Consider the following 23195-nt stretch of genomic DNA (forward strand, 5'->3'; position numbering starts at 1 on the left):
ATCTTAAAAAAATTCTAAGTTTGGTATCTTCTTTGTGTTTTCCTTTAATTTTTCGAAAATTTGTGTTTGATTTTCTAAAAATTTTAAGTTTAGTGTGTTTTTGTGCTTTTATTTACTTAAAATTTTTTCAAAATTTTTTTCTTGGTGTTCATCTTGACATTCAAAGTTTTCTTGTTTGTTCTCTTTGTTTTGATCTAAAATTTCTAAGTTTAGTGTCGTTTTATTGTTTTTCTCTTTCCTCATTAAAATTTAAAAATCAAAAAAATATCTTTTCCTTATTTTACTCATAATTTTTGAAATTTTGCATTAAATTAGTCAAAGATTTTCAAAATCATATCTTTTTTTTTAGTCAAGTCAAAATTCTAATTTCAAAAATTGATCTTTTCAAATCTTTTTCAAAAAAAAAAAAATCAAATCTCTTTAATTTCTTCAATCATATCTTTTCAATCATATCTTTTTTTTATAAATTGCAATCATATCTTTTCAATCATATCTTTTTAAAATAATTTTCAATCATATCTTTTTTTTAAATTGCAATCATATCTTCTCAATCATATCTTTTTAAAATAATTTTCAGTCATATCTTTTTTATTGCTAATTTCCAAAATCTTTTTAATCAATTAATTAATTTAGTTTTCAATTTGCTTTTATTTTCTTCTAATTTTCGAAAGTTTTATTTTTTCTTCCATTTATTTTGTTTTATTTTTCGGTTACTTTTAATTAAAAAAAATTAAAAAAAATTATATAATTTATTCAATTCCCTTTTCTCCATCATGGACATAAGTGGAAATGAACAGTCCAGAAGGACTCTGGGGTCATATGCTAACCCCATTACAGCTGCATATGGGAGTAGCATCTGTATACCTCCCATCAAAGCAAGCAGTTTTGAGCTAAATTCTCAGCTCATTATCATGGTGCAGCAAAATTGCCAGTATTCCGGTCTTCCACAGGAAGAACCTACTGAGTTTCTGGCACAGTTTTTACAAATTGCTGACACAGTACGTGATAAAGAAGTGGATCAGGATGTCTACAGATTATTACTGTTTCCATTTACTGTTAAAGATCAAACTAAGAGGTGGTTAAATAACCAACCCACAGCAAGCATAAAAACATGGAGACAGTTATCAGACAAATTTCTGAATCAATTTTACCCTCCAAAAAGGATGACACAGCTAAGGCTGGACATCCAAGGCTTTAAACAAGAGGATCATAAATCCCTTTATAATGCCTGGGAGAGGTACAGAGGGATGCTAAGGAAATGCCCCTCTGAAATGTTTTCAGAGTGGGTACAGTTAGACATCTTCTACTATGGGCTTACAGAAAAAGCTCAAATGTCTCTAGACCACTAAGCTGGTAGATCTATACACATGAGAAAGACGATTGAAAAGGCTCAAGAACTTATAGATACGGTTCCAAGAAATCAATACTTGTACTCTAGCAGTGAGTCCTCCATAAAGGAAGAAGCTAGGGCAGTAACAACTGACCCTAATCCTCAAGAACAGATTATTGAGCTTAATCAACAATTACTCCTTATGACAAAACAATTAGCAGAATTTAAAGAGATGCTCCAAGACAATAAAAATGCTAACAAGAATATGGAAGCACAATTGAATCAGACAAGACAGCAGCTATCTAAACAGATAACAGAAGAATGCCAAGCTATCCAATTAAGGAGCGGGAAGACATTGAATAAATCAGCTCAAAGTAGCAGAAAGCCAAGAAAGGAATAACTGACAGAGGATGACCAAACCACCGCCCAAAATCCCTCTGAGGACAGCAAGAGCCCAGAGAGGAATAATTCTGGCGTTCAAACGCCAGAAAAGGGTGGGAAGCTAGCGTTAAATGCCCATCCAGCACCCAATCATGGCGTTCAAACGCCAATGAAGGATCAGACACCTGCAAGTGCTGATAGTAACCCCTCTAAGAAGGCTTCTCCAACCACCTCTGTAGGGAATAAACCTGCAGCAACTAAGGTTGAAGAATATAAAGCCAAGATACCTTATCCTCAAAAACTCCACCAAGCGGAGCAGGATAAACAATTTGCCCACTTTGCAGACTATCTCAGGACTCTTGAGATAAAGATCCCATTTGCAGAGGCACTTGAGCAAATACCCTCTTATGCTAAGTTCATGAAAGAGATCTTAAGTCATAAGAAGGATTGGAGAGAAACTGAAAAGGTGTTTCTCACTAAAGAATGCAGTGCAATCATTCTGAAAAGCTTACTGGAGAAGCTTCAAGATCCAGGAAGCTTTATGATACCATGCACATTAGAGGGTGCTTGTACCAAGACAGCTCTATGTGACCTTGGAGCAAGTATCAACCTAATACCTGCATCCACTATTAGAAAGCTTGGCTTGACTGAAGAAGTCAAACCAACCCGGATATGTCTTCAACTTGCTTATGGCTCCATTAAATATCCATTAGGCATAATTGAGGACATGATTGTCAAGGTTGGGCCATTTGCCTTTCCCACTGACTTTGTAGTGCTGGAAATGGAGGAGTACAAGAGTGCAACTCTCATTCTAGGAAGACTTTTCCTAGCAACTGGACGAACTCTTATTGATGTACAAAAATGGGAAGTGACCCTGAGAGTCAATGGGGATGAGTTCAAGTTAAATGCTATCAAATCTATGCAGCATCCAGACACATCAAATGACTGCATGAGCACTGATATTATTGACTCTTTGGTGGAAGAGATCAATATGACTGAAAGTCTCGAATCAGAGCTAAAGGACATCTTTAAAGATGTTCAGCCTGATCTGGAGGAATCAGAGGAAATAAAAGAACCTCTGAAAATTCCTCAGGAAGAGGATAAACCTCCTAAACCTGAGCTCAAACCATTACCATCAACCCTGAAATATGCATTTCTGGAAGAAGGTAACACTTTTCCTGTGATCATAAGCTCTGCTTTAAATCCACAAGAAGAGAAAGCACTAATTCAAGTGCTAAGGACACACAAGACAGTTCTTGGGTGGTGCATAAGTGATCTTAAGGGCATTAGCCCAGCAAGATGCATGCACAAGATCCTATTGAAGGATGATGCTAAGCCAGTGGTTCAACCACAAAGGCGGCTAAATCCAGCCATGAAGGAGGTGGTGCAGAAAGAGGTCACTAAGTTACTAGAGGCTGGGATTATTTATCCTATTTCTGATAGTCCCTGGGTGAGCCCTGTCCATGTTGTCCTCAAGAAGGGAGGCATGACAGTGGTTCATAATGAAAAGAATGAACTTGTTCCTACAAGAACAGTTACATGGTGGCGTATGTGTATTGACTACAGAAGGCTCAATACAGCCACCAGAAATGATCATTTTCCTTTACCATTCATAGATCAGATGCTAGAGAGACTAGCAGGTCATGAATACTACTGCTTTTTGGATGGCTATTCAGGTTACAACTAAATTGCAGTAGATCCTCAAGACCAAGAGAAAACAGTATTCACATGTCCATCTGGAGTATTTGCCTATAGAAGGATGCCTTTTGGTCTATGCAATGCACCTGCAACCTTTCAGAGGTGCATGCTTTCTATTTTCTCTGATATGGTGAAAAAATTTTTGGAAGTCTTCATGGATGACTTCTCAGTATTTGGAGACTCATTCAGCTCCTGTCTTGACCATTTAGCACTTGTTCTGAAAAGATGCCAAGAGACCAACCTAGTTTTAAACTGGGAAAAATGTCACTTTATGGTGACTGAAGGAATTGTCCTTGGGCATAAAATTTCAAACAAGGGAATAGAGGTGGATCAAGCTAAGGTAGAGGTAATTGAAAAATTACCACCACCTGCCAATGTAAAAGTAATCAGAAGCTTTCTAGGGCATGCAGGATTCTATAGGAGGTTTATAAAGGATTTTTCGAAAATAGCAAAACCTCTGAGCAATCTGCTAGCTGCTGACACGCCATTTATGTTTGACACAGAGTGTCTGTAGGCGTTTGAGACCCTGAAAGCTAAGCTGGTCACAGCACCAGTCATCTCTGCACCAGACTGGACATTACCATTCGAACTAATGTGTGCTGCCAGTGACCATGCCATTGGTGCAGTGTTGGGACAAAGACATAACAAGCTTCTGCACGTCATTTACTATGCCAGTCGTGTTCTAAATGACGCACAGAAGAATTACACAACCACAGAAAAAGAGCTGCTAGCAGTGGTTTATGCCATTGACAAGTTTAGATCCTATTTAGTAGGATCAAAAGTAATTGTGTATACTGACCATGCTGCTCGTAAATATTTACTCACAAAGCAGGATTCAAAACCCAGGCTCATAAGATGGGTGTTGCTTCTGCAAGAGTTTGATATAGAAATAAGAGACAGAAAAGGGACAGAGAACCAGGTAGCTGATCACCTGTCCCGGATAGAACCAGTAGCTGGGGCGTCCCTCCCTTCTACTGAGATCTCTGAGACCTTTCCAGATGAGCAACTCTTTGCCATTCAGGAAGCACCATGGTTTATAGACATTGCAAATTATAAAGCTGTGAGGTTCATACCCCAGGAGTACAGCAGGGTGCAAAAGAAAAAACTAATTTCTGATGCAAAGTACTACTTGTGGGATGAACCATATCTCTTTAAGAGATGTGCAGACGGAATGATCCGCAGATGCATCCCTAGAGAGGAGGCACAGAAGATCCTATGGCATTGCCATGGATCACAGTATGGAGGACATTTCGGAAGTGAGCGCACAGCCACTAAAGTTCTCCAATGTGGCTTCTACTGGCCTACTCTCTATAGAGATGCCCGAGAGTTTGTGCGTAACTGTGACAGTTGCCAAAGAGATGGCAACTTACCTCATGGTTACGCCATGTCTCAACAAGGGATCTTAGAGATTGAGTTGTTTGATGTATGGGGTATTGACTTCATGGATCCTTTCCCACCATCATACTCAAACACTTACATTCTGGTGGCAGTAGACTACGTATCTAAATGGGTGGAGGCAATTGCCACACCCACTAATGATACCAAGACTGTGCTGAAGTTCCTTCAGAAACATATTTTCAGTAGATTTGGTGTTCCCAGAGTACTCATCAGTGATGGGGGCACCCATTTCTGCAATAAACAGCTTTACTCTACTATGGTCCGATATGGAATTAGCCACAAAGTAGCAACTCCGTATCATCCACAGACAAATGGGCAGGCTGAAGTCTCTAATAGAGAGCTAAAAAGAATCCTGAAACGGACTGTAATTGTCCGTAGAAAGGATTGGGCAAAGAGCTTGGATGATGCTCTGTGGGCATACAGAACAGCATTCAAGACTCCTATAGGAACCTCTCCATACCAGCTTGTGTATGGCAAGGCCTGTCATCTGCCCGTGGAACTGGAACATAAAGCCTACTGGGCGTTAAACGCCCATAATGGCCAACAATTAGGCGTTAAACGCCAGAATAGATACCATTCTGGGCGTTTAACGCCAGAAAGGCAAGGGGGAGGAGATTTTGTTTCCAAATTCAATTTTTTTTCAAATTTTCATGTTTTAACTCATAATTTTCTGCATAAACATGTTTCAAACTTTCATTATTCACCCTCAATTTTCAAAAATTTAACAATTCTCTAAATCTCTTTTCAATTTTCTTTCAAATCTTTCCCAAATCTTCTTCAAAAACTAAAGTATCTTTTCAATTTCTTTTCAAATCTTTTCAAACCCATCATATCATCTCTTATTTCTTAGATGCATAAACAAATTATCAGATTTAACCTCTTTATATCTTTTTCAATTGAAAATTTCATCTTTTTCATATCATGATTTTATTTTCTTCCACCAATCATATCTCTATGGCATATCTCTTTCAAAATTTTTGAAATCCCTCCCCTCCTCTTGTAAATACACATTCGGCCATCCCCTCCTCTCCACCATTCGAATTTGCCTCTTCTCCTCCCTCTCTCCTTTCCTTTCTTTTGCTTGAGGGCAAGCAAACCTCTAAGTTTGGTGTGTTTTTCCGTGATCACTGAGCTAAGACTCATCAAGATCATGGCACCTAAGAGAAAATAAACCAAATCAAAAGGCAAGAAAGAAAATACTCCAAAGAGTCTTTAGAATCAAGAGAGGTTCCTAACCAAAGAACATGCAGACCATTACCACAAAATAATGGGTCTGAGGTCAGTGATCCCGGAAGTTAAATTCAATCTGAAAGAAGATGAATATCCGGAGATCCAAGAGCAAATTTGAAACAGAGGATGGGAAATTCTAGCTAATCCTGAAACAAAGGTTGGAAGAAACATGGTTCAGAAATTCTACTCAAATTTGTGGCTAACAGATAAGCAGAGAATAACTGGACCTACCTAGAAGCATCTGTTACCAAGCTGTAAGAAGCTATGGAACAACTTAAGGAAGAACAGCAGAATCAAAACTGCATGCTCTGCAAACTGCTGAAGGAACAGGAGAAGCAGGGGCGTGAACTACAGGAGCTGAAGCGCCAGAAGCTCTCCCGTGAAGGACCAAGCACCTCACGGATTGAGGGAGCATCCACTTCTCAAGATCAAGGTTGTTGAGTCCTAACTCTGTGATAACCTTTATTATTAAGAGTCTATTTTAAGAGTCATTTACTTTTCTGTTTTTTACTTTTCTGTCTTCTATTATTATTAGTTTGCTCTTATATTTATTTTTGAGTCTTATTGTTATTCCATGATTAATAAAATTTAAAGTTTATGTTTTAAAGCTATGAATATCCTATGAATCTATCACCTTTCTTAAATAAAAAGTGTTTTTAATTGAAAAAGAAAAAGAAGTACATGAATTACAAATTTTAAAACAGTTTAATTATTTTGATGTGGTGGCAATACTCTTGTTTTCTGAATGAATGTTTGAACAGTGCATATATTTAAATTTGTTGTTTATGAATGTTAAAATTGTTGGCTCTTGAAAGAATGATGGAAAAGGAGAAGTGTTATTGATAATCTGAAAAATCAAAAAATTGATTCTTGAAGCAAGAAAAAGCAGTGAAAAAAAAAAGAGAAAAAGAAAGAAAAAGCAAGCAGAAGAAGCCAATAGCCCTTTAAACCAAAAGGCAAGGGTAATAAAATGGATCCAAGGCTTTGAGCATCAGTGGATAGGAGGGCCCTCAGGAACAAAATCCTGGCCTAAGCGGTTAAACCAAGCTGTCCCTAACCATGTGCTTGTGGCGTGAAGGTGTCAAGTGAAAACTTGAGACTGGGCGGTTAAAGTCATGGTCCAAAGCAAAAAGAGTGTGCTTAAGAGCTCTGGACACCTCTAATTGGGGACTCTAGCAAAGCTGAGTCACAATCTGAAAAGGTTCACCCAGTTATGTGTCTGTGGCATTTATGTATCTGGTGGTAATACTGGAAAACAAAATGCTTAGGGTCATAGCCAAGACTCATAACGTAGCTGTGTTCAAGAATCAACATACTTAACTAGGAGAATCAATAACACTATCAGGATTCTGAGTTCTTATAGAAGCAAATCATTCTAAACTTCAAAGGATAAAGTGAGATGCCAAAACTGTTCAGAGACAAAAAGCTAAAAGCCCCGCTCATCTAATTAATACTGATCTTCATAGATGTTTCTGGAATTCATTGTATATTCTCTTCTTTTTATCCTATTTTATTTTCAGTTTCTTGGGGACAAGCAACAATTTAAGTTTGGTGTTGTGATGAGCGGATAATTTATACGCTTTTTGGCACTATTTTTAGTATGTTTTTAGTATATTTTAGTTAGTTTTTATTATATTTTTATTAGTTTTTATTTAAAATTTACTTTTCTGGAATTTACTATGAGTTTGCATGCTTTTCTGTGATTTAAGGTATTTTTTGGCTGAAATTGAGGGACCTGAGCAAAAAAAGGACTGCAGATGCTGTTGGATTCTGACCTCCCTGCACTCGAAGTGGATTTTCTGGAGCTACAGAAGCCCAATTGGTGCGCTCTCAATTGTGTTGGAAAGTAGACATCCTGGACTTTCCCCAATAGTCCATACTTTGCCCAAGATTTGATGGCCCAAACTGGCGTTCCAAGTCAGCTTAAGAATTATGGCGTTTAACGCCAGAACTGGCATAAAAGCTGGAGTTAAACGCCCAAACTGGCACAAAAGCTGGCGTTTAACTCCAAGAAAAGTCTCTACACATAAAAGCTTCAATTCTCAGCCCAAGCACACACCAAGTGGGCCCCGGAAGTGGATTTTTACACTAAACACCCTAGCTTACTCATTTTCTGTAACCCTAGGTCACTAGTTTACTATAAAAACTACTTTTAGTAATTCATCTTGTACCTCATGACATTCTACACGTTTCATATTGTATCTTCTATGGCATGAGTCTCTAAACCCCATTGTTGGGGGTGAGGAGCTCTGCTGTTCTTCATGAATTAATGCAATTACTACTGTTTTCTATTCTATCACGCTTGCTTCTATTCTAAGATATTCATTCGCACTTCAACCTGATGAATGTGATGATCCGTGACAATCATCATCATTCTCACCTATGAACGTGTGCCTGACAACCACCTCCGTTCTACATGCAATCAAGCTTGAATGTGTATCTCTTCGGTCTTTAATCTAAGATTGGAACCTTCGTGGTATAGGCTAGAATTAGTGGCGGTGATTCCTGAGATCCAGAAAGTCTAAACCTTGTCTGCGGTATTCCGAGTAGGATCTGAGAAGGGATGACCGTGATGAGCTTCAAGCTCGCGAGTGTTGGGCGTGTGACAGATGCAAAAGGATCAATGGATCCTATTCCAACATGATCGAGAACTGACAGCCGATTAGCCGTGCGGTGACAACGCATTTGGAACATTTTCACTGAGAGGACGGGAAGTAGCCATTGACAACGGTGATGCCCAACATAAAGCTTTCCATGGAAGGAGCCTTGCGTGCATGAAGAATAAGATAGTAGGAAAGCAGAGATTCAGAAGACAAAGCATCTCCAAAACCTCAACATGTTCTTCATTACTGCATAACAAGTATTTATTCATGTTCTTTTACTTTTTACAATCAAATCTGAGAATTATTGATATCCTGACTAAGAGTTACAAGATAACCATAGCTTGCTTCAAGCCGACAATCTCCGTGGGATCGACCCTTACTCACCTAAGGTATTACTTGGACGACCCAGTGCACTTGCTGGTTAGTTGTGCAGAATTGCAAAAGTGTGATTGTAATTTCGTGCACCAGCTGTAAATACAGCTTGTTACATTTTGAATAGGACCATTATTAGAAAAGGGTTGAAGAAAACTCCTTATGAGCTATGGAAAGGAACCCCTCCAAATCTTAAGTATTTTCATGTTTTTGGATGCAAATGCTTTGTACTTAACAATAAAGAAAACCTTGGTAAATTTGATCCAAAATCCTATGAAGGGATGTTTTTTGGATACTCTACCACTAGCAAGGCCTATAGAATTTATCTCAAAGAACATAGGACCATAGAGGAATCCATACATGTCTCTTTTTGTGATTCTAATTCAATTCCCAGTGCTGTGATTGAAGATGATACAGATTTTGAAGATATTGTCAACAAGGAAACCAGCGAAGAAAATCCCAAGTCTGCCCAAAATGGAGAATCTGTCAGTCCAGTTTTGTCTCGTCAGAATGGAGGAGATACTTCCATTTTGTCTCCTGATCCAGCAAGAGAAACTGGAACAAAACAACCCACAGAAGCTCATCAAAGCTCAACACCACTCCGAAAGCCTAGAGAATGGAAGTCCATGAGGGGTTATCCTCATGACTTTATCATTGGTGATCCCTCACAAGGTGTAACAACAAGATTCTCATCCAAAAGGCAAACCGAACCAAGCAATTTTGCTCTCTTGTCACAAATGGAGCCCAACAATGTCAAACAAGCTCTTGAAGATCCATCATGGGTCAAAGCCATGCAAGAAGAGCTTGCTCAATTCGACAAGAATAAGGTTTGGACACTAGTACCTCATCCGGATAGTAAGAAAGTTACGGGTACTAAGTGGGTGTTCAAAAACAAATTAGGTGAGGATGGAAAAGTTGTTCGTAACAAGGCTAGACTAGTGGCCCAAGGTTACAATTAAGAAGAGGGTATAGATTTTGATGAGTCTTTTGCTCCGGTAGCTAGAATGGAAGCAATTAGGTTGCTTCTTGCCTATGCTACCCATAAGGGTTTTAAAATATTTCAAATGGATGTAAAATGTGCTTTTCTTAATGGCTTTATTGATAGAGAAGTGTTTGTGGCACAACCCCCCGGTTTTGAAGATAAAGAATTTCCAAACCATGTTTTCAAACTCTCAAAGGCTCTTTATGGCCTTAGACAAGCTCCAAGAGCTTGGTATGAAAGGCTTAGTGCTTTCTTGTTGGAAAATAAATTTCAAAGGGGTACCACCGACACTACTTTATTTATTAAAGCATCTAATGATGATATTCTCCTAGTTCAAGTTTATGTGGATGACATTGTGTTTGGATCGGCCAATGAGTCCTTGTGTGAAGAGTTTGGAAAACTCATGACTAGTGAGTTTGAGATGAGTTTAATGGGAGAGCTAACTTTCTTTCTTGGCCTCCAAATTAAACAAACTCCTAGTGGTACCTTTATTCACCAAGGAAAGTATGCACAAGAACTAATCAAGAAATTTGGCCTAGAAAATTCTAAACCAATGGGAACACCAATGCATCCAAACACTAAACTTGAAAAGGATGATAATGGGAAAGATGTGGATGAAACACGGTATAGAGGTATGATAGGATCTCTCATCTATCTTACCTCCTCTAGACCGAATATTGTTCAAAGTGTGGGTGTATGCTCAAGATTTCAATCTCACCCAAAAGAATACCATCTTTCAGTCGTTAAGCGCATCATTAGATACATTAAGGGAACTAGAGATTATGGCTTGTGGTATCCAAAATCTGATGATTTTTGTACAGTAGGGTTTTGTGATGCAGATTATGCGGGAGATAGGGTGGATAGAAGGAGCACATCCGGCATGTGTTGCTTTCTTGGAAGCTCACTCAACATGTGGTCAAGAAAAAAATAAGCCACAGTGGCTCTATCCACAGCTGAAGCTAAATATATTTTTACATCTGCATGTTGTTTACAATTAATTTGGTTGAAAACGCAGTTGGAAGATTACAAATTAAAAATCAATAGTATACCTCTATTTTGTGATAATATGAGTGCTATAAACATTTCTAAAAATCCTGTTCTGCACTCAAGAACAAAGCACATTGAAATCAAATATCACTTTATTAGAGAACATGTGGAAAAGGGTATTATTGATATTCAATTTGTAAAATCTGAAGACCAACTTGCAGACATTTTTACTAAACCCTTGTGTGAAGACAGATTCTACTCTTTGAGAAAAAATTTGGGAATGATAGAATTAAGTTCTGTTGATAATTTGTGAAATTTTTTATTCTGTTTGGTTTTGTCTCGTAGGAAGGCAGGAGACATTTTTGGAACATGAAGAACACGCCATGACTCAGGGGGAGACTGCGCTGACTTTAATTATATTGGGCCCCACCAAATTTATTTGACTCCACTCTGACCGTTTTTGAATTCCTCTTTGTGTAAATCACAATTCTTTTTTGTTGTCTCATCAAATCTTGTTGGAAGAGGTTATTGTCAAATCAAATCTTTTCCCTCTTCACATCCCTTGATTCTAGGAACCAAACTTTCAGTTTTAATTTCAAATAAAAGGAAACTTCCCTTGGTTAATAACCGCCCATTAATGAGCATTAACTCCCTCCAATTCTCTCTCCACTCAACATTTAATGCGTCCTTAACCTCCCTCATCTCTCCACTCAATTCGGTTCTCTCTTCATCTTTCCACCTTCCACTTCTCCATTTTCATTATCATGAAAAAGAAAACTGCTCCAAGGAAAAGTGAACGAATCCTCTTCTCTCAAAACCTTCCACATCTCAAACCCACACTCATATACACATTCACTATACCTCTTCATCTTCTCCCTCACCACAATCCAAGCACACGGACACCATGAGGAGAAAAATGATAGCAATGAAGACTTTTTCAAGGAAAAAGAAGGAGAAGGTACCCGTGGCTGAAGAAGAAGAATCCCACACCTCACCTCCTCCATCACCGCTGCCATCACCACCGAAGAAGACCACCCCCGGACGCAGTTCACAGAAGACAAAAAGCTTTGTGTTGCACAACACCAAGGAGCCAGCAAACTTGGAATCATTAGATTTCAAAAATAACTTCAACAAATCTCATTCACACTTTGATCCAGCTAGGTTCAATTCGTGTGCATCCTATGAGTTTCACAAGGAAGTGTTGGAGAAACGCTATTTATGTGCCACATACCTAGTGAATATAGACTCACTGGCAGCCAAAGAAATCAACTTTTCTCATCTGTTTGAAAATTTGAAATGGACTCCTCTGCTCCATATTCAGAAACCTGTTTATCCTGGATTGGTACGTGAGTTTTATGCTAATATGAGGCTGATCGATGGTACCATTCACTCCTATGTAAAGAGGGTATACATGACTCTGAATTCTGAAACAATCGGCGCTGCCCTAGGCTACACAGATGAAGGACCAAGAGCCTACATGACTGACAAATGGGACTTGCAGGTTGGAGTCACATCCAAAGTTTCCCTTCAACATATTTGCGAGAACCTATCTGGCTTGGACGGCACCATCCCGACTCACAAGGCACTCGGCCCCACAAACTCCCTGCTCCACAGGATCATCACTCATATCCTAACCCCTCAAAGTGGTTCACATAACAGAGTAACTGTTTCTGACTCTCTCATACTTTTTGCTATTGTCACTTCCTCCCCTATCTCTTTTGGATACCTTATGATAAGGCATATGTGGGAATCTGTTAAAAGTACCAAAAAGGCAAATTTACCTTATGGCATGTTTCTCACCAGTATTTTTGAGTATTTTAAAGTTGATCTAATCAATGAAGCTGTAGAAAATAAGGTTTCACTCATCAAGGGAGGATGAGGTATGAAAGGGATCAAAGGGAAAAAGTCTATTCCCTCTGACAGCGAGTTTGAGAGCCGACCACCTGAGCATTCTAAGACAGCAGAATCGATGAGAGACATCCTTACTGAGTTCTCTAATATGTCTAAACTAATGGTGGAGTCGTACAAGACTGCACGTAAACAGGCCTTTGAAAATGAAAGGGCATGGGTGAAATGTCAAGAGAGGGTGGGCCTAATGCTGCAGAGTCTTGAAGAGGAGATGGGTGCGGCTGGTGATGATGAGGCAGATGGCTTGAGTTCAATTTATCTGATGACTGATCACTGTGTTTTTCTTTTGTTGATATTTGGCTTGTTTCGGCTCAATCTGATACTGTAGTAGTCTACTTTGATACTTTAGACCCATGATACTGTGATAAACTCTTGATATTTTGGTTATATTTTAGATATTTTTTTCCAATGTCATTTTTTTGCAGGTGCCCCTTGTTGCCAAAAGGGGGAGAAATGGCTAAAAATTAAAATTGTGAGAAAATAGGGGATAAAATCTTTGTGGATTTATGATCACCCTTATTTTAATTATTTGCTATTTTGTTGGTGTGATATGCTTAATGCTTGTGATGCATTTGTTTTATAGATATGTCTGCTGGGTTTTGGATTAGAAATATGCATTTGATTTATTTTGAGGATGCAATTGATTTACCTTGGTAAATATGTTTGTTGCTTTGGATTAGGAATATACATTTGATTTACCTTGGTGAATATGCTTGCTGAATACTTTATTTTTGGCAGTTCCTTTAAGCTGTGATATGAAAAAAAATTTTGATAGTTGCTATGGTTTGAGATGATCATACTTGATCAGAAATATTTTTCTTACTCTGAATATTTTGCTCTGATATACTGATTGGGAAAATATCTTCAAATAGATTGAATAGTAATTTCTTGAAACACCAAAAATATTTTTGGTTGATATGTACTCAATTGCATTGTGTGTGTTTGAGCAGAAAATCAATTTATGATAATAAATGAGTTTGCTTATCAAACCAATTCTGCTCATAAATCAAGCATTCCACATTTCAAAAATTAATATGTTGAATAACATAGTTGCCTTAAGCTTGATTTCAAAAGTTACAGGTAAAGCTTCCCTTGGTAAAATAGCATACATTAAGGGGGAGCTATGTAACAATTGGAATGGAAGGAATCCAAGTATTCACAAAGGGAGTACTTTAACTTTTGATCTCTTTTCATTTTAATTTTAATAATGTTTGTCATCAAGGGGGAGATTGATGAGTTTGAAAAACTCTAATTTAAATTGATGATGATCAAACATTATTGCAAAATTATTAATTAAGATCTCTATAATTACAATTGCTAATTTAATAATTTTGTTGGTGCAGGTTTCTGTTGGGCCGAAAAATATTGGCTAGCCCAACATGAATTCAAATACTCAACCTTGATATTATATTGTTAAGATCATGGTGGCTGAAATTGTAGTTATGTTTCTTGAGCCGAATAGAAAAGAAAAGATCCGAAGCCCAGTATGAAATCAAAATTCAGCCTTATGCAATTTATGATATGAATGTTGGCTGAATTGTTTAGTTGGGCCAGATTCTATTAACACTATTATTAGCCCAACTCAAAGTTTGGTTGGTTACCCAATGCTTGATCCGTAACCAATTGAGAGAGAAAGAAAATGTTTTGCTTCATGCTTCCAACGGATCCTATTTCCATCATGTGGTGAATTTCAAAATTTCTTTGCTTGAGTTAATTACCTTGGAAACATGAAAGAGAAAATGTCAAAGTGATTTGATGATATTTAGTGTAGCTTACACGCTACTACACAAAGCATGGAGAGTTGAACCTAATTAATTTATTTGAGATAACACTCATATCTTTGCTTTTTTCTTTCTTCACTCTCATCTCTCTTCTCCTACTTCGGTCATATCAATTGAGAAAGCATGGAAGCTAAAGCTAGCCACCGAAGAGATGAAGATGCAAGCAACAAGATCATTGTAATGATGGCAAGAAAAAGAAAACAAAAAGTATGTTGTGGCTGAGATCTTCAACCAAGAAAGGTAAGATTTGGTAGTAAGCTCAGCTTCTCCATACCAAAAATGGATGAAGAAGATTTCGGTCAGTAGAGGAAGATCCTTGGAGGGATGGCTTGTCTTTGATTTTGCTCAACCACCACAGGAGGTAGTTACAGTGGCTACGTGATGGAGGAGGCAGAAGTTGGAGCAGATGAAGCTATCATCATCATAACTCATCAAGGGATAGGAATCTGTCTTGGGAAGCAAGGCAAGATGGAGGGCTCGGATTGAAGATTGGTGACCAAGGAAGGACTAGAGGTAATTGCATGTTGGGTTTTGCATTTGGTTATCTCTCCTCTCTCTCTGGTCAAACCGGTTTGCATGAAGAAAAAGAAGTTTGGCTTGGTTTATTTGGTTTCAACCGTGGAGGCTTCCCCCTATAAGTAAGGGAGAACAGCCAGGGTTTGAAGCAAGGAGTGAAAGTGCAAGGCACAGAGTTCTCATAGCTACCTAAGCTAACAGAAGTTCTTCTCCTTCAATGTTTTCTATTTTATAATTTTTCTGTTTAATTTTGTTTGTCATGAGTCTCATGGAAAAAGGCAAACAGTGAGGTTTGTAAGAAAAAGCCATAGAGCGAAAAGAGGCAGAGTATACAAAATTAAAAGAAAAAGCCATAGATGTCCTAGAGGTCCTTTGTACATCTGTGTTGTGTTTCATGATTCTGTGGGAATCCCCTTGCAAGTTGGGTTAGCACTTAGCAGTTGAAAGCTTGGCAGTGACCAAGTCAAGTTCAGGATTGAGGTTTAGATTCTGGACTTGTCTCGGATAGGAAGGGTAGTTCCTAAGGAGAATTGATGTTTGTAATCAAGGATGATTATAGTGAAATTCCATCATTGTTGTGATGGAGACTGGATGTAGGTTGCCTTGCACTTAGCAGCTGAACCAGGATATATCTTGGTGTAATTCTCTCTCTCTTCTACTCCGTTTCTGTTTCTGCTGCCCAGAAGATAAAACCAAAAATTATCTCGTGCCAGGTGACGAGATAAAAAGAAAAAATCTCGTGGTTGGGTACGAGACAAAAATCAAAAAATCTCCAGAAATAGTTTCAAGGACCAGCAAGTATTATTAAGTGAAAAAAGGACTAAGATTTAACCCCCTTCTCTTAGCCACTAAAACCATCGACCCTAAATAATTTTATTGTCTAGAGTTGTTTCTTACCTTAAAGATAAGCATATAAAAAGCTTGCGATGAATCTTTGTTGGATAAATCTACAAGAGTGGAGCGATACCATACGAACGAAGCCATGATAGCATGAGAAAGAACCTAACAAATTGAATGATATATTAAAATTAAAACCATTAATAAAATAATCAAATAACTTTAACTAAAAAATGCCTTATAACTATTTTTTTTCAAGCTTGCATGGATAAAGGTGGTAAACTCAATACTAGTTTGATTCATATCATTTCACAATATTTTATTGTTAAAAAACTATATTAAAAAATATTTTGTAGCTTATTAATATGTTCTAGGAAGATCATCTTTCTTGATGCCTAGTAATCACGATGACTTGAAAAATAGTTAAGCATGATCTCATCACTTGATTCATGACTCTAGTAAGTTTGTTATTGATCTCATCATAGATTTCAATCTTCCTTTGAATACTACATACAATTCATCTTAATTATATATTTACCTTAATATTTAATACTCATTTCAAATATTTACCTTAATATTTCAAATAGATTTGTTAATCTACTAATTCAATCAGAAAATAACAATTTTAGATTTTTAAATTCTAGAGAATAAAATCAAACATAATATTACCACAAAAATTTTGCTCCAAAAAAAAGGAGAGGATGCTCCAATTATAATAGCAGCTCCATAAGCCATTTCAAGAAGTAAAACACTATACCATAATACCTAACAAAAAAAAATATAGAATAAATATCAGTATATAATAACACAACCTAGTCAAGATATTTGATAGGTTTAATTATTTTATTGGCTCTTATAGTTTTGTCGAATTTTTAATTAGGTTTCTATATTTTTTTAATTAGATTCTTAATTATACTATTTTTAATTTTGTAATTAGGTTCTTTTTATGTTAAAGATATTAAAATTAACAGAATATTTTTTTAAAATATATACTGTTAGAAATTTAATTTGATTTTTAATTATGAATATTTTTAATTTACAAAATAATATTTAATTAATTCTAAAATTTTTTATATTAAAAAATATCTAATTTTAAAACTAAAATAAATATAAAAATTTAACTAAAAAATATAAAAATTTAATAAAATTATAAAAATTAACAGAATAATTAATCCTATTATTTGATATGAGAGGATAAAATACCGTCTTAGGACCCAAGCATACGGCCAAAGTTTGGAGGCCTGCTCTTTTATCTCCTTCAATATCAAACACTTGTGTACAAATTAATTAATTCCATACAATAATGTCACATAATAAGGTAACTGAACACTTGCAATATCAAACACTTGTGTACAAATTAAATGTTCATTTTGAAAATCTAAAAAATTTTACCTTTGTCAATGCTATAGCGATATAGTACATGCTCATGACCACAACAGCAAAAACTAGGGATCTTGAAAAGGTAGCTGCCTTCTTGAGCACATGAGTCTAAATATCACACACAGTGTATATTTATTAGAGATATAATTATTTATTTATCTTTTTTGTTAATTTAAATTTTTGAAAAAATTAGTATCATGATATAGTATTTAAATTTCTATAATAAAAAAAAATTTAAAATTTGATCCTTGCATTGTTAAACTCAAAAAAAAAAAAAAAAAAAAAGAATTTCATCCTAAGGCAAAAATCTATTTATATTGCTTCTTTCTTAGATGCTAAATTCAAAGTAGTTACATTGTATTTGACTAATACAATCAAAAGCTATACGTAGTTAAAAACTAGTTGTTGCTAGTTACTAATTTACATAAAATCTAAGGCATCAAAATCGACAATATTATATGTTTGTAAAAAGAGAAATGTTTTAGAATGATAATACCTTCATGTGATAAAAGGGACCAAGATTAAATGATAACACCATAGAAATTGTGCAACCCATCACTGTAAGTATTGTAAATTTCTTCCATCTCAACAAGGGCAACTGTGTAGTTTCAAAATAACAATATTAATTATACAAAATATGAACATAAAAAGAGTGAGTCAATGTCTTCAAACTTTATAACAATTTTTTTTCTTCCAAAGTTAAGAGTAAGACTCGAATTCAAAACTTTTAAGTAAAAATAAAAAGATTATGCCATTTTTTATGACTAATAAAGTCAACTAATATAAATAAATTTAAAAACAACTCACATTGAATAAGCAGTCATTAGAAAAAAACTGGCAAAAATAGTCCAAAGCAACGGCTTTGATCCTATGATCTATGTGTTACGGTGGGTAACCGGAGATTAATGGGTTGGATGGTGTTGGTTAGCCCAAACGTATGAAGGAGGTGGCTTTCGAGTGGATCTGTTACTCGGTGTTCCTCCGTCCGACTTGTACGTGTGAAAGAATGGGGGGTGGTACCTGCAAAGACACTCCGATGCCTAAGTTAGCAAGAGTGTGAGCAGGTTAGAGAGTATTGGGACCTTGGAGATACCTGAATGGTGTCAGTGTATTTATAGTGGTGAACCAATAACCACCGCTGAAGTAGTGCCACCTTTTTAGGTGGATAACCGTTCCCATATCTTAGGGAGGTTAAGATATGGCTCTATGAAGTAGTTAGAGAGTTTCTAGGGGCAGTTACTCATTCGAATGAGTGTTATCTGCCAGCTAACCCTCGTAACCGACTTCTTTGGAGCAGGTCGTGTTCAGTACCGACTTCTTGGGGTGAAGGCTGGTACTGGGGGAGAGCCAACCCTTTGGGTTGGGCTTCTTTGCTTGGATCCTGGGCCCTATTTATTGAGCCAGGGTATGAACAGTGCCCCTACTCGAGCCCAATTTCTTTTTAAGATTTGGGTTCGAGTATTCTACTCGGGATCGTAGCCGATTTGTAAGGGGACCGACGTGATGATTTGAAACCGACGTGACTTTTCGTGACCTTTTGGTTCTGACAGTTACGTCTAATCAAGCGTCGTGTCCGTTAGGGGTGTGCATAGGGATTCAATAGCCTTGGTAACGGTGCATCTTCATTAATGACTGCCCCTATTTTACCATTATGCCCCTAACGTTCTTATAAATACTTTCCCTCTCTTTCATTGTTTCGTTTCTGCGATCTTTCAAATCTCTTCTTCATTTGTTCGTGCTGCATTCTTGTGTTTCGAAGGCTTTTACTTCCTCCAGTCTTGATTTCAGACTTAAAGGTTAGCTTTTTCCCCTTCTGTAACATGCTTTCTATTTGCGTGCCTTTATTTTGTAGGTAGATTGGTTTGTAGGCTTTAGTTCCGTACCCCCTCCCTTTAGAGACCGTGTGTTGATTTTCCCTTTCTTTTTGTAGGTTTCTTGTCACCCCTTTTAAGAAAAGAAAATGGCTTCCGTAGATGTTCTCTCTCAGTGGGTTGATGTCACGGTCCTAGGGGAGGAGCCTTTAGTCGATACCGAATTTATCACCCACCTTCGCACTCACCACAGAATTTGTACTTCTGAAGAGGATGAGCCGAAGTATGAGTTGGTAGTCCCGGGTCCAGAAGACCGGGTTTGCTTCGGGAGGGGCAACGAGGCGGCCCCTCATTTCTTTTTTATGTATGAGAGTATGGTCACCCGTTTGGGCGTTTTTCTTCCATTTTCAGAGTTTGAAATGTCTGTGTTACGTCATTGCCGAGTTGCTCCCACCCAGCTTCACCCCAACTCTTGGGGTTTTTTGAAAATTTACCAATTTATCAGCCAGGCTTTAGAGTTCCCGACTTCTCTGAGGATTTTCTTCTATCTCTTCCATATGACCAAGCCCTTTAGTGGGCTAAATAATAAGCAACAGTGGGTGTCCTTCCGAGCCATACAAGGTCGGAGGCTTTTTACCCTTTTTGACGAATCCTTTCACGATTTTAAAAGCTATTTTTTCAAAGTTCAAGCAGTAGAGGGTCACCACCCCTTTTTCTTAGATGAGAGTTCTTCTCCTCGCTTTCCTCTATACTGGTTAGAGGCCTCCCCCTGTGAGAAGTATGGTCTGGACGACCTGGACGAAGTGGAGGCGGCCATCGTAGGGTTCCTCCGAGAAGTGTGGGGGAGGGCCTCATACTTGGATACTAAAAAATTTCTCCAGGGGTCGCCGACTTTTGTCCAGTCACAACTAGGTAGCTTTTTGCGTTTCTCATTTATTTCCGACTTGCAATTTCTTTTACCGACTTGTCTGACTTTTAGCTACCAATTTTTTTTGCAGAGATGGCAAAGAAAAACGCTCAAGAGTCTTACCAGAGGGTTCAGGAAGCCAAGGCAAGGTCTTGTGCCAGATCTGGTGGTGCTAGGGCGGTTGTCTCTCCTCCTCCTCCTCCTCGGAACGTCGGGACTCCCTCCCAACCTATTGTAATTTCTTCCTCTGCTTCCTCTCTGCCACCCCCTTCTGTCCGACCTACTCCTGAACCAGAGCCGAAGAAGCGCAAGACCTTAGAGTCTGGCGCCTCTGGTGAGGCGGACGCTCTTGCGTTCATCCGAAAGAACATTTATCCCCATGCTCGTATGAGTATGGATGATGTTTCTGTTCGGCACTACCTCACCACTGTGGTTGAGGAGAGTCTCAAGACGGCGGGGGTTTGTGGCAAACTCTTAGATATATTTGAGAAGACTCCTCTCAGCTCTTTAGGGACGACCTCGAGGGTCGAGGAGCTGGAAGGCAGGCTTCGCATATATCAGGAGCATGAGAGGGAGTTGGAGGGGGAAGTTGCCAAGCTGAAGGAGGAAAGGGACAGCCTCTGGGAGAAGGAGAAGAAGTTGCAAGCCCAATGCAATATGGAGGTGGATTTGAGGAAAGCAGCGCAAGCCAGCTACAACAGTTTATTTGCTGATCTTGTGTCTGTAAAGAATGACTTGCTGAATGCCCGGAAGGCCTATACCGAGTTGGAGGACTCTATTGCGGATGGTGCTGATGAGGCTTGGAGGGTTTTTAAGGAGCAGGTCGGAGTCATTGCTCCTGAATTGGACCTTTCTCCTTTGGACCCTGATAAGATTGTTATTGATGGTGCCATCGTGGATCCTCCTGTCCCCGTGGTGGAGTCTGAGTCTGATTTGAAGACTCGGGGGCAGAGGATCATAGAGTCCCCTCCTCGCTCTAAGGACGCTCCGAGTTCTTCTGCCGCTCCTCCGACTTTCTCTCCAACTCCTGGTCCTGGTGGTGGTGATCCTTCTACTCCTCTTGCTAAGAAGTGATTTTGGCTATTGGAGCCCGGCCTGTGGGCCCCTCTTTTTAAACTCTTTTATATTTATTTGTTGATGTTTGCAACAATTTTTTGGCCTTTTAGGGCCGTAAACAAAACAAATTTTCGATACCCTTTTTAATAAGGGTTTAATTTGGCGTTTAAATAAATGCCCTTTTTTGGATAAGGGTTTTGAGTTACCTTATGCGCGCATGCTTTTCTATTCGTGGTTCTTTTGACTCTTTGATCTTTTCTGGAAAAAACCTTTTCTTTGGGGCTTGCCTGCTTTTCTGAATCTTTTTTTATCTTCAAGGCAGCCTTATAACTTTTTCTTAGTTTTTCCTATCTCTTTTTGTTATTCCTAGTACTCAATTTTGTTTTATTGAGTTTTTCGTGACTTAGGCTACTTTTGCGATTCATTTTAATTTTACTCGGTTTCGCATTCCGACTTATGAGTCGGACTGCTCCCGAGTTTATCATGATCGACTTCTATAGCCTCTTTACGCCGATTTGTACCTCGTCGTTTTATCCTGACGACCATCTAGGTCGGTTCATGGGATTTTCACGTTTTGTCGAGCTTAAATCGGCGCGTTTCGTAGAAAGAGAATAAAAAAGGGAATTTAAAAGAGATATTTAAAATGAAAGAGATCTTTATTAATTGAGGAGGTACCGTATTGCTACTAAGGGCTTTTGATAATTTATTTTCCCTTAGCCCCTACTATGATGCCTCGTTAAAAATCCTTTTCAGAAAAAACCCTTTGATTTTGGGAAAAATCATGAAATTGGGAAAAGAGTACATCAGGGAGTAGGGTTCGCTTTTAGCTGTAGTACCTTTTCATATTACATGCATGCCATGATCTTGGTAACTCGTTGCCGTCGAAGTCGGTTACCCTATAATAGCCTTTTCCTAAGACCTCGTTGATCTTGTATGGTCCTTTCCAATTAGCAGCGAGCTTTCCTTCCCCCGATTTGTTGACTCCAATATCGTTTCTGATTAGGACCAAGTCATCTGGGGTGAAACTCCTTCGAATGACTTTTTTGTTGTATCTCGCGGTCATCCTTTGCTTCAACGCTGTTTCTCTTATCTGGGCTTCTTCTCGGATTTCGGGGAGCAAGTCGAGCTCCTCTTTGTGCCCCTGTATATTTCCGATCTCGTCGTGGAAAATCACTCTTGGGCTTTGCTCATTGACCTCTATTGGGATCATGGCTTCTACGCCATAAACTAGTCGGAAGGGTGTTTCTCCAGTGGCGGATTGGGGGGTTGTTCTGTAAGCCCATAGTACTTGTTGGAGCTCTGCAGCCCAAGCTCCTTTCGCATCTTGTAATCTTTTCTTCAGCCCTGCCAGTATGACTTTGTTGGCTTGTGGGTGTTCCACTGAGGTGAACTGGTGTTTGATGTTCATACTGGCTACTAGGCTTCTAAAGGTGGAGTCGGTGAACTGGGTTCCGTTATCTGTGGTAATGGAATAAGGTATCCCATACCTTGTGATTATATTTTTGTAGAGGAACCTCCGACTTCTTTGTGCAGTGATGGTGGCCAGTGGTTCTGCTTCTATCCACTTTGTGAAATAATCTATTCCCACTATTAGGTATTTGCTTGTCCTGGCGCCTGGGGAAAAGGACCTAACAAATCCATTCCCCATTTTGCAAAGGGCCATGGGGAGGTGATACTGATGAGCTCTTCTAGGGGGGCCACGTGGAAATTTGCATGCATTTGACACGGTTGGCACCTTTTCACAAAGTCTGTGGCATCTTTCTGCAAGGTTGGCCAGTAGAATCCAACTCGGATCACCTTTCTGGCTAATGACCTTGCTCCGAGATGGTTCCCGCAGATTCCACTATGTACCTCCTCTAATACCTCGGTGGCTCTTGAGGTCGGTACACACTTTAACAATGGTATTGATATCCCCCTTCTATAGAGAATATTTTTCACCAAGGTATAGTGTTGTGCTTCCCTTCGGATTTTCTTGGCCTCCTTTTCCTCCTTGGGGAGGATGTCGAATTTCAGGTATT

The 23195-nt window shown here is 38.4% G+C and overlaps 1 protein-coding gene and 1 pseudogene across 1 annotated transcript; both read left to right on the forward strand.

The window, feature by feature from the left end:
- Positions 1–773: 773 nt before the first annotated feature.
- LOC148549780 (uncharacterized) lies at positions 774–3398 on the forward strand (annotated as a pseudogene).
- Positions 3399–19363: 15965 nt separating this feature from the next.
- On the forward strand, positions 19364–21195 carry LOC148549781 (uncharacterized). Its single transcript, XM_088496114.1, has 2 exons — positions 19364–20126; positions 20213–21195. Exons 1-2 carry the CDS (start codon positions 19364–19366, stop codon positions 21193–21195), a joined length of 1746 nt encoding a protein of 581 aa, XP_088352240.1.
- The last annotated feature ends 2000 nt before the right edge of the window (positions 21196–23195 follow it).

Source organism: Arachis ipaensis, chromosome B8 (assembly GCF_059453495.1).
Source record: "Arachis ipaensis isolate K30076 ecotype BB chromosome B8, ASM5945349v1, whole genome shotgun sequence".
Taxonomy (NCBI): Eukaryota; Viridiplantae; Streptophyta; class Magnoliopsida; order Fabales; family Fabaceae; genus Arachis; species Arachis ipaensis.